At 40.8% G+C, this 18993-nt stretch overlaps 1 protein-coding gene across 1 annotated transcript; it reads left to right on the forward strand.

The window, feature by feature from the left end:
• The first annotated feature begins 14073 nt into the window (after positions 1–14073).
• On the forward strand, positions 14074–15149 carry LOC129779332 (gamma-secretase subunit Aph-1). The gene is made up of 2 exons (XM_055786752.1): positions 14074–14459; positions 14519–15149. The coding sequence occupies exons 1-2, from the start codon at positions 14238–14240 to the stop codon at positions 15014–15016; spliced, it is 720 nt and encodes a 239-aa protein (XP_055642727.1). The 5' UTR covers positions 14074–14237; the 3' UTR covers positions 15017–15149.
• The last annotated feature ends 3844 nt before the right edge of the window (positions 15150–18993 follow it).

Consider the following 18993-nt stretch of genomic DNA (forward strand, 5'->3'; position numbering starts at 1 on the left):
TGGTCACAGTGGTTAAGTTGGTCTTCATTGACGCACTATACACCATCTCTGACGAATGCAAAATTGTAAGCCTCTTTAATACAAGCCAGCATGATTATCACTATCTCACTCTACCTACCGTCACCGGATATCTGACTATCCCTCTGCTGTAAAAGTTCATCATCGACATCACGATATGTCAAATGGTGGTAAATTGGTAAAGTGCGCTACACATGCAGCGTCACCGGCACCGTGCCGTCAACTATTCTCTTGGACTTAAGTGCGCTACACATACAGCGTCACCGTCACCGTCCCGTCAACTATTCTCTTGGACTTTTTTTGCCGACGTCAAAGTTACCGGTATGGTGTATGTGAATGCTACCATACGATTTCCATGGAAGGATATTTAACATTTCATTCCTTTACGTTTACTTCACGATGACGGGACGTTGTATGTGTAGCGCACATCATTTTGCCGCCGTCAAAGTTGCCGGTGATGGTGTATGTGAATGTTACCATACGATTTCCATGGGAGAATATTTGACATTTCATTCCTTTACGTTGACTTCACGGTGATGGGACGTTGTATGTGTAGCGCACTTAATTCGCGATGACGGTGGCATGGTCTCGACGTCTGGTGGAGACTTCAAATTAGCTCTCGTTAGCTCTCGTTAGTGTAATCTCTATCAGATCAGAGAACACGAAGCCGGTTTTTTAATTTTAAAATTTGAATGAAAATTTTCATCATGTTATTTAATTACTTGAAACACGTATTTCTGACTTTCATTCAACCATATAGCTATACAGTTTCAAGACTTTCCAACCACCCGCAAACAACAATGTTTCTGATTTGAATAGAATACTAATTTGATATAAAAAAGCTCATTCATAATTTTAATTTTGAAAACGTTCATTCCGATTAAAAATCAGCTATTCTTTGACGGTCCCCTAAACTAGTAAACGAAGCTCAATTCCGTCAATGCGGATCGCTCTTTTGAACATGGCGGGTGCCGCACAGTTGATACAAGCAAATAAAGTCTATTTTTTTTATCCAAAATATATATTTTTATTAAATCTCATATGGCGTCAGCCTAACGGAGCCGGGAGTTCAATATTTCGACAATGTTTGCTTACAACTATGTTAGTAATATGTAACCGATTACTCGCGGTTGGCTCGAGGTTAGTATTACAAGTGTTCTCATAATTGGTATGTACACGGGATACTTCCTATTGGGATGCAGCTGACCATTAATCAGCAACGCCCCCCTAGTCTGTACCCCATATCTAGCGTGGTGCGTCTTTCTCGACTCGAGGAATCCAGGATAGAATGGTCACTAGCCGGTACAATCATCAGCTCGTGTAGAGTTGTCATGAGCGGTACAACCTTCGGCTCTTGTTGAATGATCAGTGGACTGCACAACCTTTGGCCCGTGTATCTGTAAAGAGTGTGTGTATGTATTGCCGCGACTAAGTAAAAGTTTATCGTTTGGATAGGAGGGATATGAAACAGGGACACAACGAAGGAAACATCATTAAACGTTGACATCGGCATTTCTGAGGAACAAGTATAGATGAAGCAGAAGATCAGGATCACGGCTACCTAAGATATCCCGGACAGGGATATCCGATTGTCTGCCTTGTGCTCTCAGTGCTCTAGAGAGCTGAGAGCGAGCAGCATGGAACCGGATACACGACCAGACAACATGCTCGATGTCGTGGTAGCCATCGCCACAACCACAAAGATTGTTTGCTGCGAGCCCAATGCGATAGAGATGCGCGTTTAGGTTGTAGTGATTGGACATAAGCCGAGATATCACGCGAATGAAATCACGACCTACATTCAATCCCTTGAACCATGCACTCGTCGAGACCTTAGGAATAATCGTGTGGAACCAACGACCGAACTCATCACCACTCCACATGCGCTGCCAACTTACGAGCGTATACTGACGAGGAATGTGGAAAAATTCATTATAAGCAATTTGCCTTTCAAAATGTGTGCCTTCTAAAGCGCCCATTCCCCGGAATCGAACAATGAGAGGGAACCCATGCTAAGGTAATCTTGAATAATTTTTCGACCAAAATACTCAATAGTTGTCTTATTCTTGTTAGGAAATAAGATGAGCATTTATCAACTTTCATTGAGCGGATTGCCTCTATTGAGCTGACACTGTCTGAAAAAATAAAATAGTGGTCGATGGGCAATGTTTCAATGATCCCTAATGCGTAATATATCGCACCCAGTTCTGCGACATACACGGAACAAGGATCTTTGAGTTTGAAAGAGGCACTGGCATTTTCATTGAAGATGCCGAAGCCAGTGGATCCGTTTATGAATGAACCGTCAGTAAAGAACATTTTATCAGATCTAACTTTCCCATATTCTGCCGAAAATATCGGCGGAATAGAATCGGAGCGTAGGTGATCTGGGATTCCATGGATTCTTTGTCGCATGGACAGATTAAAAGTGACAGAGGAATTGCAGATTTATGGGAAGCAAACTTGGTTGGAGATGCCTGGTGAAGGGTGCACGTCGTGGGTAAGGTACTCATGGTATAAAGACATGAAACTTGACTGAGGAGTCAGTTGGAGTAGATTTTCGAAGTTATCAATCACCAATGGTTTCATGATCTTGCAACGGATGAGAAATCTGTAGGATAATTCTGTGAACCGAAGAGTAAGCGGGGGTACTCCTGCCAAAACTTCGAGACTCATCGTATGTGTCGAATGCAAACACCCCATTGCTATACGCAAACAACGATATTGTATTCTCTCCAGCTTGAGAATATGAATCCTGGCAGCTGATTCTGCCAGGACTATGACGATAAGTATTAAGTGTGATTCACATACAACATTCACGTCATGTCCACGTTCCGTCACGTCAGGTTACGTCAGTTATTCTACCATGCATTTCTTATGAAAACATTCACATGTGTATGTCAACGGCAACGTAACGACCCGTCAGCATACGTTCAACGAAAACGACCGGCAGGATTTGTAGAAAAGAATAAGGTGCGCTACACATGCACCGTCCCGTTATCGTGAAGTCAACGTAAAGGAATGAAATGTCAAATATTCTCCCATGAAAATCATATGGTAGCATTCACATACACCATCACCGGTAGCACTGACGTCGGCAAAATAAGTCCAAGAGAATAGTTGACGGGACGGTGACGGGACGTTGTATGTGTAGCGCACTTAATTGACGGAGACGGACGGCTCGATGGGTTTTTGTCTGGACTTTGTGTCTCGGCTTTTGTTTTTTTTTTTTTTTTTTTTATCTTCGCTTATTTTTCGTCGGCCTATTTCCGCCACTTTTAGTGCCAATCACCGACATCAGGGAGGCGACTCCACCTGTTCCTACCTATCAGACTCAACAACTCATGAGCCGGGCCAACTTCTTTTACTTCCGCTCCGAAGGAAGACGTAACCAGAGATTTTTCGCCTCAGAAAATCCCAACGACGCCAGCTGGGATTGAACCCAGGCCGATCGGATTGTGAGGCTGTTACGCTAACCATACAACCACTGGCGCCGTCGGCTTTTGTTTTGATTTTGGTTATATTCTTTATGCCAACATATCTCCCAGTTAAAAATTTCTCAGTGAAAATCATTCGCTACTAGCTGAGAAAAACAGTCTATATATTATTATTGTTGAATACAGGTCGGGACTAAAGATTTTATAATTCAATGATTTTCATTGATTTTTTTTGAAATTTCGAACTGATTTCAGGCAAGCTGATTCGGAAGAGGACATTGCAATTTAAAACTGTTGTAGGTGTCGGCACTATAAATAACATGAAATAAATCATTCGTTTCACATTTGACGCGACGGTGCTGCTGCAAGCATAGACTTGATGTGTGAATTGATAGAGACGTTGACGGAACGTGGACGTTCTTTTCCGTAACGTTCTATGTGAATCGCACATTATCCTGTCGCGTCGACCGTTAATTTTTCACATATAGTTATACCACATGGCTTGTAGGATAAGATAGATTACAGTAGAAACATAGCATAGATAGATATAAACTTTTATTGCCTTTTACATAGAATGTTTCCTTCGTAAACATTATTATCTCTCTTAGCCTACACATTCTGAGATAAGCAAAACCAGCACAAGCAGTTATCTCCCCTGCTGTGCCTTCTGAGTCAGGGTGCACCAATGTAAAAGGAATGGAAATAAACTAGTATTATACGAGCATTTGGAAACGACGGTCTTGTCTGTGTAAAAGAAATCCCAGTCCGCGAATGACTGTATAATTGGCGCAGCCGTCCGGAATCGTGTGAAGTGACCGTGCGAGTGTTAAATAGTGGAAGTAATACGTTAAAAAAAAGCGTATCAAAAGTGGTTCCGCGCAAGCATCTACGGCCGAAGGATTAAATCCGCCGTTCAGAGTTGAGGACCCCCCCGCTCGCAGGCATCCGGAAAACCGGCATCGTTCACCGCGAACCATAGGACACGATTGTAAAAAAAAAGGGTGAGTTCTTTTTTTTGTCTCTCTTTTACTATAAGTGAAATAAGTGATATCAAATTAGAAACCCAGCCAGTGATTAATGATTAGTTGTTAGTGCGCTGAAAATCCGTTCTAAGAGAGAGAATTTCGCGCCACTACAAATAAATCCATCACTGTGAGATAAGTGCACTACAAGATAGACACGAGCTCTCTGTAAGATTACCGCACTACAAGATAGACGGTTTTCTTCAATTTCAATTTGAAACTTTGTGCTAAAAGGGATAATTAATGCCCAAATTTAAAGACGTTTTGAAGCAAACAAGAGGATCGTTTCTTAAAAGTAAAAAGAACGATACCAGTTCCGACGAATCCGACACGAGTACGGAGTCGGAGGAATATTCGCATATTCCTGTGGAAAATTTAAATTTAAACGTAGAGACTCTCAACATGACGGAGCCTCAATCAAATGAGATTAACCCACTACATGGTATTACTCAACAACTTGCACGTATGATGCAAGCAATTGAGAATATCACGGCTAGACAAGCAGTATATGATTCTCAATTGGGAAACGGAACTGAGAATACCATAAACACTGCGCCTGTAAATCGTCCCGACGACTCAATTCGGAGAGAAATTACCCAAGGTGACCCCTTCCGGATCCCTGATCCAATAAAAATGTTGCCATCCTTTAATGGCAATAAAAAGCATTAGCTGGTTAGAAACAGCAGAAAAAACATTAAGAATATTCGAAAACTTAGTTTCTCCGGATATTTTTCAAATTTACCTTACAGCAGTATCGAACAAAATAGAAGGGCATGCCAAAGACGTTCTTTGCACAAACGGAAACCCTACCACATTCAATGAAATTAAGAGCATATTATTAACAGCGCTCGGTGACAAACAGGATTTATCCACTTATAATTGCCAGTTATGGCACAACAAAATGGACGGTAATGTGAACAAACATTACCAAAGAACGAAGCAACTAGTGTGTAGTATAAAATCGTTGGCGAAGCAAAATCCAAAGTATAATGCCCACTGGGAAGCAATAAATGACTTCATCGACGAATACAGCCTAGCAGCGTACGTCAGTGGACTACAGAAACCATATTTTGGCTATGTACAGGCAGCAGAACCCAAAACTATTGAAAACGCATATGCGTTCATATGCAAATTCACGTCGAATGAGTCTAATAGAAATCTGACTCATATGCCTTTAGCTCAACCCGCACAAACTGCATTTTTTAAGCCAAAGAATGAACCTGGATTTTCTCGTTCATCGGGACAAGAAAACAGCCATTCACATCAAGGACATTCAAGATTTAACAACATACCAAAACAAGACTTTAGGCGACGTAAACCAGATGCACCCGAAACAACAGTTGAACCAATGGAAATCGGTTCAGTTAGATCTAAATTAACTTTAAATAAAAGAGTTAACAATCATGAGCTACTGGATAGCGAAGACGATGATGACATCGATAACAACATCGATGTAAATTTTTTTAGAAATCCCCGCGACAGATCCGGACAAATAGATCACAACTATTTACCATATCTCAAAATACAACATGAGAACAAAAATCTTAAATTTCTCATTGATTCGGGAGCAAATACAAATTTAATAAGACCCGGAATTCTGCAAAATTCAATCAAAATTAAACCCCTCATAGTAGAGTGCGTGAAAAATAATAGTATTATTTCTTCCAAAGTAAAAGCACAAATATTAGACGGAATGCCTCCCCTTTTATTTTATGAGCTTGAATTTCACTCATTTTTTGACGGACTAATAGGCTCAAAAACATTATCGAAATACAATGGGAAAATTAATTACAAATTCGGCACATTAGAAATAAATGGCAAAATTATTAAATTTTCCAAACATTATATTACCAACGAGTTGGAACAATTTAACCACCTAACCACTGTACCATGCGATAAAAATGGAGATTGATTCGTAGGAAAATCAACAAAACTCACAGAAGAAATTATTGTTGAGCCTGGACTTTATCAAGCTCAAAATTTTAGAACTACTTTTCTAGTCCGAACCGAAAATCGTGAACCACCAAATACAGAAAACATTAGAAAAGTGTTGCTGAACGTGAATATTTTGAGACATTGTCACCAATACCAATGGACTCTAAAACAACATTAGACAAGGCTACAATTTCAAAACTTATTCGGACTGAACATTTATCGGAATTAGAAAAAGAAAAACTGATAGATATCATTTTGGAAAAACAAACGTCGTCGCTGACGCACTCAGTAGAAATCAACATTAACGAAGTAGAAAACAAAAACACTTTAGACGCAATATCATTAGAAAAAAACACCCCTTCATCCCATGCTGATACAGTACATTCAGCTCAAACATCGGATGATCACTATATGCATTTCACTGAAAGACCTATAAACAACTACAGAAATCAAATAATATTCAGAACGTCTAGCTTCAATTCAATTTTAACAGAAAACACATTTCCTAATTACAAAAGAACCACTATATGCTCAACTGAGTATAATCACGAAAACATAACTAACTTTTTAAAAGAATGTTCCAATGGGAAGCAAAGCGCTATCCTTGCTCCCGAATGTCTATTTCAAACAATCCAAGAAGTATACAAAGAACATTTTTCCAACTCGGATTGTCATTTCGTAATTACGCAAAACATGGTCGAAGATATACTCTCAGAACGAAGACAAGACGAAATCGTAAAAAAAGAACACGAGCGAGCCCATCGAGGCATTTCCGAAGTCGAAAGCCAGATAAAGCGTTCTTATTTTTTTCCTGGAATGCTGAAGAAAATTCGTCGTCTCGTCTATTCCTGCCCAATTTGTGCACAACACAAATATGAAAGGAAACCGTATAACATAAAAATATCACCACGTCCAATTGAAAACGCTCCATTCCAAAGAGTACATATGGACATTTTCGGCATTGACAAACGCTACTACCTATCATTAATTTGCACTTTCTCAAAACATCTGCAACTGATACAAATAAACTCACGTAATTTATTCGACATTAGAAACGCCTTATCACAATACTTTAGAACATTTAGCCCTCCGAAAAGAATAATCTGCGACCACGAAGCCGCATTCACTAGCATTCAACTAAGAGACTTTTTAACCAACTTTGGAACAAATATAGAATTTGCATCATCCTCAGAATCAAATGGACAAATAGAAAAAACTCACAGTACAATAATTGAAATATTTAATACCAACAAGCATAAATTTAAAGATCTTCAATCCCCAGAGATCATTCAAATTGTAACTTCTTTATATAACAACACCTCACATCAAGCCACATCGTTTACCCCAAACGAGGTTATTTTCAATCAACAAAATATTACAGATCCTTCTATGATTGCTGAGCACTCACAAAGGTTATTCAAGAACGTAACGAAAAATCTCCAGAAAACCTCAAAGAAAATGACAAAACACAATGACTCCAAAGAAGAACCACCAACAGTGAACGAAGGTCAGAACATTCATATTAAGAAAACCACGAGGAAAAAACTAGATCCACGTTTCACGACGACAAAATGTGTAGAGAGTACTGGAAAAACTATAAATATCCCAAAAAACGTTAAAAGACATAAGAACAAAATTAAAAGAATTAGGAAACTAAATTGAATTCTTACTTTTCCAGGTCCCCACTCAACAGGAGAATCACCATCATCAACAGAAAAAAGAATTAACCTCGTTTTAGCGTTTCACAAAAAAAAACTCATGCATTTTTTTTTTCAGTTTCCCTCAACGCAAAAAAAAAATCGTGAACTTCATAACCCAGAAGAAACACGAAACTCAACCACGATTATAAAATATAAACAATAATAAGGATAATCAAAATTATAAGTTAAGAAACAATACAAATACCATATAATTTTCACATACAAAATGTATTTAACATTTATAATATTCACAACATTGATCAATATTAATTGTTACTGCCAAGAACTAGAAATTACCAATGTGAGTAATCAACCAATTCTCACAGTAAAGATAGGAAAATGTAAATTACAAATAAGAAATATAAATATTATACATCCTATTAACATAACGGAAATAGAAACTACTATCAATCTTTTAACCACAGTAGTCTATAAGAAGTCGGATGATCCTTTTGTTCAAATTGCTAAACATAAAGTTAAGGAATTATACGCTAATTTAATGCAAATCAAGCCGCAGAGATCCCGCCGTCAACGGAGCATCGAAATAATTGTAACGGTCTGGAAATGGATTGGTGGAACGCCTGATGCTGTAGATTTACGTATCATCAACCAAACGATGAACGAACTAATTGAAAGCAATAACAAACAATATCAAGTGAACAACCAGATAGGCAAGAGACTTCAATTGTTAACAAATGCAATTAATGAAATAATTGAAGGTAACCAGAACAGAATAATTTTTGACGAACTGGAGACGCTAAGAACAATAATCAAAATCGATACCATCAACAAGATCCTAGAAGACATACAAGAAGCCATAATGCTATCTAAAATTTCATTAGCAAGCAACAAGATTCTTTCTCTAATCGAAATCAATACAATTAAATCCGTATTGGAAGAGCAAGGAGTAACTGTTGATCTCCCTGAAGAAGCGTTGAGATTAGTTAAGCCGAAAATAGGTACCAGCGAGAATACACTTCTGTACATCACTCGTATTCCGCAACTGGAACAAGAAGAAGGGACAGTTATCCGCATAATCCCACTGAACCAAGGAGGTAAAATTATTACAAATCACCCAGACTTCGTGATAAAGCTTGGAAAAAATGTTTACACAACATCTAAACCAGACGAGTACATACAACAAAGCTCGTTCCTTAACAGGTACACCGACACCTGTATAAATCCTATGTTGGCTGGAAAAAAAAGTCAATGCAAAACAAAACAAACAACCAAAACAGAAATTCAGGCAATATCAGACAATCTTATTCTCATCAACAATGCGAAGAATGGATCTCTAAATTCGAACTGCGGCCCGGATAACCGCACGCTTACGGGAAACTTTCTAATTACATTCTCAAACTGCAGTATCCAATTCGAAAACAAATCATTCACAACTAGAGAGAGTACCATCCAAAGCACAGTCGTTCAAGGAGCAATGCACAACCTTCTCATCGACCAACAACCAGAAGAAAATGACTTGCACGAAGTAGACAGCATAGCCCTCTCCAATAGAAAGAAGATTGACCATGTGTACCTGAAACAATACAAAAATGAAATTTGGAACTGGAGCCTACTAGGAGGAATATCACTCTCAACGATAATAACTGTTACTATCCTTGTCCTTGCTCTCCTACATTACAAAAAGCTATCAACAACTATACTGTCAAGAGTTTCACGAAAAAGAAGAACTAGAAATCCACCATCTTCAAATGCATCAAACGAAAACGCCTGAGGACACGCGTCTTTTTTCACCCCGGAGGAGTTATACCACATGGCTTGTAGGATAAGATAGATTACAGTAGAAACATAGCATAGATAGATATAAACTTTTATTGCCTTTTACATAGAATGTTTCCTTCGTAAACATTATTATCTCTCTTAGCCTACACATTCTGAGATAAGCAAAACCAGCACAAGCAGTTATCTCCCCTGCTGTGCCTTCTGAGTCAGGGTGCACCAATGTAAAAGGAATGGAAATAAACTAGTATTATACGAGCATTTGGAAACGACGGTCTTGTCTGTGTAAAAGAAATCCCAGTCCGCGAATGACTGTATAATTATATGTCAAGAACCCACTGAATACAATGATGCCAACCAAGCAAACATTAAATCGCATAACAAGCGTATATATAACATCATATGCCCTAAAATTTGGTTGGCATATAATGCGTCTAACTGGCATATGCATGCATAAGTGGAGGCCATATACATACATGGCAAATGCTTACCGAATTTGTTTGGATGAATATGCAACTTTGACCGGCTATAATAGCGATTATGTTGGAATTGAATTGCGATCTAATATGAATATATTCATGAATTGTCAAAGCACCAAATACGACTTTTGCCATACTCATATACGATTTATTACAGACATAGAAAAAAATAAATGGTGCAAAATATTTTCGTGAAACGTTTATTACAACCTCACGAATCGCCATTTTTATATATGAGTATTTATGTTCGTAGAAATAATAATTGTTTGATTGACTTGTGTTGGGAGTGGAATATGTTTAAAATGCCACAGATTGATGTTTGTTGAAAACTGCTCCGATGTGGGTTCGAACTCCGGTCGTCTGGATTATCATCCACCAGCTATCTCGCGCGGCTATCTGAAATTTAATTCAACAGCGGTTAAAACTTTCGAGTGCATCAGCATTTCAATGACATTTCAATATGATGTAATATGTTCTTTATTAGGATTTAATATGATTTACTGTTTCATGATTTTCTTCAGCATGCAACACGATTTACTGCAGTACTGAATCGATTTAAATTGTACGCTTATACGACACACAAACTGCATCAGCGTAATATAAGCATATGATGCGGATTAAATATATTTTACGACAATGTACATCATAAAATTGATCTTTATTATACCGAATTGCGACTTAATTTGATAATGGTATATAAAATCGAGTTTTTACATTTTATGCGATTTCAAATAAAGGGTGTGTCACATCAAATTGCATCACGGAAAAAACGCTGTAGAAATTCGCCCAGTAGACCGATCCTTTTGAAAATTTTAGACAGTAAAATAAAAACTATTAAACAACTTTTGGCGTTTTCTTTTTATTCATACTTCGAGCCCAAGCCCGTATGCTCGCACCTTCCTCTTTACCCCGTCCATAAGGTTCTGTACAACGTCAGGTTGTAGTTTTTTTTTAACAGAAATCCATTTTCTCTTGAAGTCCGCCTCCGATTTGACAACTTTTGGGTTCTTCCGGAGGGCCTGCTTCATAATCGCCCAATATTTCTCTATTGGGCGAAGCTCCGGCGCGTTGGGCGGGTTCATTTCCTTTGGCACGAAGGTGACCCCGTTGGCTTCGTACCACTCCAACACGTCCTTTGAATAGTGGCACGAAGCGAGTTCCGGCCAGAAGATGGTCGTGCCCTCGTGCTGCTTCAATAGTGGTAGTAAGCGCTTCTGTAGGCACTCCTTAAGGTAAACCTGCCCGTTTACCGTGCCGGTCATCACGAAGGGGGCGCTCCGCTTTCCGCAAGAGCAGATCGCTTGCCACACCATGTACTTTTTGGCAAACTTGGATAGTTTCTGCTTGCGAATCTCCTCCGGAACGCTGAATTTGTCCTCTGCGGAGAAGAACAATAGGCCCGGCAGCTGACGAAAGTCCGCTTTGACGTAGGTTTCGTCTTCCATTACCAGGCAATGCGGCTTCGTCAGCATTTCGGTGTACAGCTTCCGGGCTCGCGTCTTCCCCACCATGTTTTGCCTTTCGTCGCGGTTAGGAGCCTTCTGAACCTTGTATGTACGCAGGCCCTCCCGCTGCTTGGTCCGCTGGACGAATGAACTTGACAAATTCAGCTTATTGGCGACATCCCGGACCGAACTTCTTGGATCACGTCTAAACTGCTTAACTACGCGCTTGTGATCTTTTTCACTGACGGAGCATCTTACCGATGTCCCGATGTGACAACTACAGATTCTCGAAAAGAGTGCACAGGATTGATTCACGACGCTCTTTTTCGTTCGACGACATTTTTCCAAATTTACGAAAAATTGACAGTGAAGCATGGCCAACGTGATCTATACACTCTTATCTGATTATAAGCGAAAGCTGAAGATATAATTCCTAAAAATTAAATTTCTACAGCGTTTTTTCCGTGATGCAATTTGATGTGACACACCCTTTATACACGATACATACTTTGATTGATATTATATGCGATTATGATTTATTCGGATTTCTTGTAAGACTTGGCACGTGCAAAATTATACGATTTAATGTTTGCTGGGAATGATACCTTCAATTGAACATCTAGTTTATTGGACAGATCTGTAATGCGACACGAATAAATGGATATTTGATCATCTAATTGTACATTTTTGTAAACATCCTTCGTGCATGTTTCTACAGAACAATAAATTTTTAGGAGTGTATTACATATTACTAGATTATGCGTTTTACACACTTTTCCATTTGTTATTTGTTAGATTTTCAATGACTTCCTGTTTCAACTTGTTTTCACATTGCGTTGTGTTTCTGTTATGTCCAATTAATTACAAGTCACAATCATCTCTAATGCGACACTGAGTGACGCCTCAGTATGTCCAATTAGACATCTAATTCGACATCTAGCTGATTGGACAGACCTGTAATGCGACACTTTGAATAGGACATTTCTACCTCCGATTGGACATATTTGTGAACATCAAGTTCAAGACCAAATTATGGCCCCACATTTCAACTATTCTGGAATTATATTTGCAGGCTCATAATGCTAGAGTGTGAGATGGGGAAAAGTATAGAAGTAAGAGTAATTATAAAAGTTTTTTTATGATTTCATTAGTATGTACGAGGGCAGCCTACAAAAAAAACAAAAATTTTGGAAAAGCGGGAATTTATTTCTCAACAAAGTCTCCTTTTAGTTCGATACACTTGACCCATCGATGCTCCAACTTCTCTAATCTGTCTGAAAAAGACGTTTTCTCGAGGTCTGCAAAGTAGGCCTCCGTGGCGGCGATGACATCCTCTTTCGACTCAAATTTCAGCCCGGCGATTGACTTTCTCAAGTTTGGAAACGAAAAAAAAGTCGTACGGGGCCAAATCTGGAGAATACGATGGATAGAGCAGCAGTTCATGGTGCAATTTCTATTTTTTCCATTTTTCTAAAATGAAATTGTGACAGTAGCCGAGTAGTACGAGAATTAACTACATGATAAGTAATCTCTCTTGCGATACTGACACCATCGGGCGATGAGGCTAAGTACTTATCGGACCACCCTCGTACTTTGGTTATAAATGGCATACAGTTTTGAGTTGTTTAAAAATATTTCAACGTTTTTTATTCAAACTTCACTTCAGTTATTGATAACCCATTTTTTTCGTTTACCAATACAAATAAACTATGCATACTGCTTTCAAGGCGCCTAGAAGTATATCCTAAGGTGGGCCAACTTGCTAAAACCACTCTCCAGCCATCTTGGAAGTCTACTGTGTTTTGTTTGTAAACAAAACACAATACGCTAGGGCCGAAGCTCGCTCCTGATCAGTCTGTCTCTTTCACGCTTCAAGCAAATAATTCCCCTTCTGCTTTCTTCCGTACTGTTTTCATATACCGCTCCCCTAACCAACTTAGCGACGAAACGGCCCACCTTAGAATATACTTCTAGGCGCCTTGACTGCTTTATCTTGCAACCAAGGCGCCTCTATATGTACCAGGTGAAACGGCTTTTGTTCGGCTTTTGCGAATTTATGTGAAATAGAAGGGATGATTTTGTAGTATTTCATTCTCATTTCCACGATCTCGCATGTAAAAAGGCAAAAATAGCGTATCCTAGCAATAACAAAACAAACAACCCCCGCTCCACAAACCGTAATCCCCTCCTTATTGAAGTGATGATGTTGCTTCACCTGTTATACATTGATATAAGCGCCTTGCTTGCAACCAAGGCGCTTTGCTTGCAACTTAACCATGATGGATTAATTGATTCATATACTTCGTTGTTTTGATTCATCGTGTACACAATGTTTTGACGGGAAATTGTTGAAATTAATCATCGATTCATTTGTTTAGGCAGTATTTGTAGCCAAGCAAAAATTAGATTGATTTTGGTTGTGTGATACAAAAGGATATTCGCGACAACAAAAGACGATTTTACGATGACCGTTGTAGAATTCTTTGGCTGTTCATTCCTGGCTTTCGGGCCGCCGCTAGCTATGTTTGCGCTGACCATCGCCCACGATCCAATACGGATTATTATACTGATAGCAGCATCCTTCTTTTGGCTTGTATCGTTGCTGCTTTCGTCAGTTGTTTGGTTTGCGGTGTTTCCTCTGCGTGATAAACTTGTGTTTGGGCTGATATGCTCTGTATTCATACAGGTACGCTGTAAATAAGATTTGAAAGTGTCCTTCAGTCAATTGTAACCCTTCATTTGCAGGAATCATTCCGATATCTTATGTATAAGCTCTTACGGAAAACTGAACGTGGGTTGCAGGAAGTAACAGAAATCGCACAAATATCTGACTACAAACACATTCTATCGTACGTTTCTGGTCTCGGATTTGGTATCATCAGTGGAGCCTTCTCTCTCGTAAACATCCTAGCGGATTCAGTTGGACCGGCAACTGTCGGACTGAAGGCAGGGTCTAGTGTTTTCATCGTTATCAGTGCGGCACAGTCTCTCTGTATGATCCTGTTGCACACATTTTGGAGTGTCATCTTTTTCAATGCTTGTGATATGAAGAATTACTACCATATTGGTTATGTGGTAATGAGTCATCTGTTCGTTTCATGTATGACACTGCTCAATAGTCAGGATCTTTTTGCTGTGACGCTGACCTCTTCGTATGTTGTAATGATGGTAACGTGTGTAATTGCCTTCCGCGTAGTTGGAGGAAACTTTGCTTCGTTCAAGAAGTTCATTACTTGCAAGTAAAATATTTTATAAAGCTTTACTATTCACTATCGTATCACTGAGATAAATGTTTGACTTACTAAATTATATTTGAGAATAAGGACTATAAATAGGAAAAATGCTTAAAATTATTTGAAAAATAAACATTTATAACAAGAGAATTTATCCTTTGAATCAACATCCGACTATGACCAATACGATAAAAATAATTTATACCAATTGTCATTTCTGTAGATATATGAATACTGTATTCTTCATTCATCCTTCAAAATAATCAGCTGCCGATCAACCCCTTAACCTTTGATTTAATTCGGTTACGCATCGAGTAATTTCACTACTCTGCTGAGCGTTCTAGCGCCCTGTGATATGCGAGTGCACCACGAGTGAAACTTGTTGTTGTAGGTGAAGTGTTTAACGTTTAAGTGCATTTCGTCAGCGACACTTATAATATTGTACAACAAATGCGCACACGATTTCAGCCCTTCTAGTTATCCGAGTCCAAAATTCAAAAGCCAAAACTGCTAGAGGGAAGGTGTCCAGAAGGGGTCCGCTACTAATCGGATGATCATGAGCTCATAACTCAGGGCCCTCAATTGATCTTTATGGGTCATTCTAGCTACTACGTTCAAGCAACAATCATCGTGTGATGGCGATCCCAGCTTCTCAATTAACATACGGTCTGCTGCATTGGTTCTATTAATAACCCAACAATGGAAGCCTCATATCAACTGTCACGCTATGTATGGTCCAACTGTGAACATTCGAACGATTGAAATATTCTTTCGCCGAAAAAGGCGACATTGTGTAATTTAAAACATGGTACCGATTAGATAGAAATACTCCTACGCCTAAATGACTACTGTGTAATATACAACAAATTTATCGATGATATGAAAAAGTACACGAATAATTTCTGTTCTGTTATAGCTGAAGTCCTAAATGAGCCTAATAAAATAAACAGATTGGATAAAAAAGGTGTTCAAAAACAAAAAGGTATACAAAATTAGGTAAATTCACATCCTAAAACTACACTCGACAAAAAAAAGAAAAAAAAACAGAGCGCGAAGTTGGAAATTTTAAGTGATTTTTGACATGCTGTAACGTGAAAAATCAACGCATATCGATGGGATGTACTTTCAGGTATTGTGGTTGGTAAATGACTGGACTAAGCGTACCATCGGTACTTCGCGTACCTGCAGGCGTAAAATAGACCCCATTCGTGGTCCTTAGCTTCCTGTCCAGTAACTCCTATCCCTACCTCCCCGTGGTACCGGCTGGGGTACGAGTAACCATAGTGAAGATCGGGTAACCAACCCCGGTGGGATCTTGGTCGTATGCTGACAGGGAAGGGGGCCTATCCGAGCGTCTGTTCACCATGGAGGTGCGGCTCAAAACAGCGTCTGATCCCCATGTTAGGGGCGGCTGATCACTGTCTTCGTGCCAGCGGGGACTCTAAAAAGAGCTGTGCACGACGGTCCTCCGGCGAGACAGGGGGTTGGTGCAGGCCCTGCAAGCCATCCGTAAAAATAAAACGCACAGGAAAATTCACAAAGAAATTCGAGACAGGACAATCGGACTAGACCTACGCAAAGAACACGGACTAGAGATTGGAAACTCGGAACATGGAACTGCAAGTCTCTCAATTTTCTTGCGAGTACCCGAATTCTTTCGGAAATATTGAGAGCCCGCAATTTCAACATCGTAGCGCTGCAGGAGGTGTGCTGGAAAGGTTCGATGGTGCGATCGTTCCATGGTGGATATACCATCTATCAGAGCTGCGGCAACACACACGAGCTGGGTACAGCTTTCATCGTGATGGGGGAGATGCAAAAACGGGTGATTGGTTGGTGGCCGATCAATGAAAGAATGTGCAGATTGAGGATGAGAGACCACTTCTTCAATATCAGCATTATCAACGTCCACAGCCCCCATCTAGCTAGCACCGATGACGATAAAGAAGAATTCTACGCGCAGCTAGAGCGTGAATACGATCGCTGCCCAAAACACGACATCAAAATCGTCATCGGTGATTTGAACGCTCAGGTCGGCCAGGAGGAGGAATTCAGACCGGTAATTGGTAGGTTCAGCGCCCATCAGCGAACCAACGAAAACGGCCTAAGACTTATCGACTTCGCTGCCTCCAAGAACATGGCCATACGTAGCACCTTCTTCCAGCACAGCCTCCAATACCGTTACACCTGGAGATCACCACAGCAAACAGAAACACAAATTGACCACGTTTTGATCGACGGTCGGCACTTCTCGGATATCATCGACGTCAGAACCTATCGTGGCGCTAACATCGATTCAGACCACTACCTGGTGATGGTCAAACTGCGTTCTAAACTGTCAGTCGTCAATAACATAAGACACCAGCGCTCACCACGGTACCACCTACGACGACTACAGGAGCCGAACGTTGCTGCAACATATTCGCAGCGTCTTGAAGCTGCGTTACCGGGAGTAGACGAACTGGATGCTGTTCCCCTCGATGAATGCTGGAACTCCTTAAAATCAGTAATTAGCAGCACAGCAGAGACCGTCATCGGGTATGAACAACGAGGACAACGGAACGAATGGTTTGACGACGAGTGCCGAGCGCTCCTGAACGAGAAGGATGCAGCACGCGCAGCCATGCTGCAACGAGCGACTCGACAAAACGTGGAACGATACAGACTGAAACGAAGGCAGCAAACACATCTCTTTCGGGAAAAAAAGCGCCGCCTGGAAGAGAAAGAGTGTGAGGAGATGGAGCTGCTTTATCGTTCTCGAGAATCACGGAAGTTCTTCAACGAACGCGAGGTGATCGAAAGGTGGAGGCAGCACTACGATGAACACCTGAACAGCGCGCAGACAGGAGACCTAGACGGCGTTGAGGAGGACTACACCGGTGCAATGAACAACGACGACGTACCACCCCCGACGATGGGTGAAGTTAAGGAGGCCATTAATCAGCTCAAGAACCACAAAGCAGCTGGTAAGGATGGCCTCGTAGCGGAGCTCTTCAAGGGAGATCCGAGAAAACTTGTAGAGTGTATGCACCGGTTGATAGTCAGGATCTGGGACACAGAACAGCTACCGGAGGAGTGGAAGGACGGGGTAATCTGCCCGATCTATAAAAAAGGCGACAAGTTGGATTGTGGGAACTATCGTGCCATCACAATCCTGAATGGTGCCTACAAAATTTTGTCTCAGATCCTCTTCCGCCGCCTATCGCCAATAGTAAGTATATTTGTGGGAAGTTATCAGGCCGGATTCATGCCCGGTTGCTCGACGACGGACCAGATTTTTACACTGCGGCAGATCCTCCAAAAGTGCCGCGAGTATCAGGTCCCTACACACCACATCTTCGTCGACTTCAAGGCCGCATATGATACAATCGACCGACGACAGCTTTGGAGGATCATGGACGAACACGGCTTTCCCCGAAAGCTGACAAGACTGATTCAGGCAACGATGAATGGTGTGCGGTGCAGTGTGCGGATCTCAGGTGTGCTGTCGGAATCATTTGAGACTCACAGGGGACTTCGACAAGGCGATGGAATCTCCTGTCTGCTCTTCAACGTGGCGCTGGAAGGTGTTATGCGGAGAGCGGGCTTCAACATGCGGGGCACGATTTTCAACAAGTCTAGTCAGTTTATCTGCTTCGCCGACGACGTGGACATAATCGGAAGAACACATGCGACGGTAGCCGACTTGTATACCCGACTGAAACACGAAGCAGGGCTGATTGGGCTTGGGATCAATGCGTCTAAGTCTAAATACATGCTAGCTGGAGGGACTGATCGCAAAAGAGTTCTTCTTGGTAGTAGTGTTGCGATCGACGGCGACGAGCTCGAGGTGGTAGAGGAATTTGTCTACCTTGGCTCGTTGATAACAACTGACAACAACAGCCGTGAAATTCGAAGACGCATTGTCAATGGAAGTCGTGCCTACTATGGGCTCCGCAAATCCTTGAGGTCCAACGAACTCCGACCCCGTACGAAGTGTACCATGTA

This window comes from Toxorhynchites rutilus, chromosome 3 (assembly GCF_029784135.1).
Source record: "Toxorhynchites rutilus septentrionalis strain SRP chromosome 3, ASM2978413v1, whole genome shotgun sequence".
NCBI classification, from domain to species: Eukaryota; Metazoa; Arthropoda; class Insecta; order Diptera; family Culicidae; genus Toxorhynchites; species Toxorhynchites rutilus.

Excerpts from the sequence above, each read along its gene's own strand:
- LOC129779332 (XM_055786752.1), top strand. The coding sequence starts at position 14,238 with ATGACCGTTGTAGAATTCTTTGGCTGTTCATTCCTGGCTTTCGGGCCG. Across the intron at positions 14,460-14,518 it reads TATGCTCTGTATTCATACAG|GAATCATTCCGATATCTTAT; the intron begins GTACGCTGTAAA and ends CTTCATTTGCAG.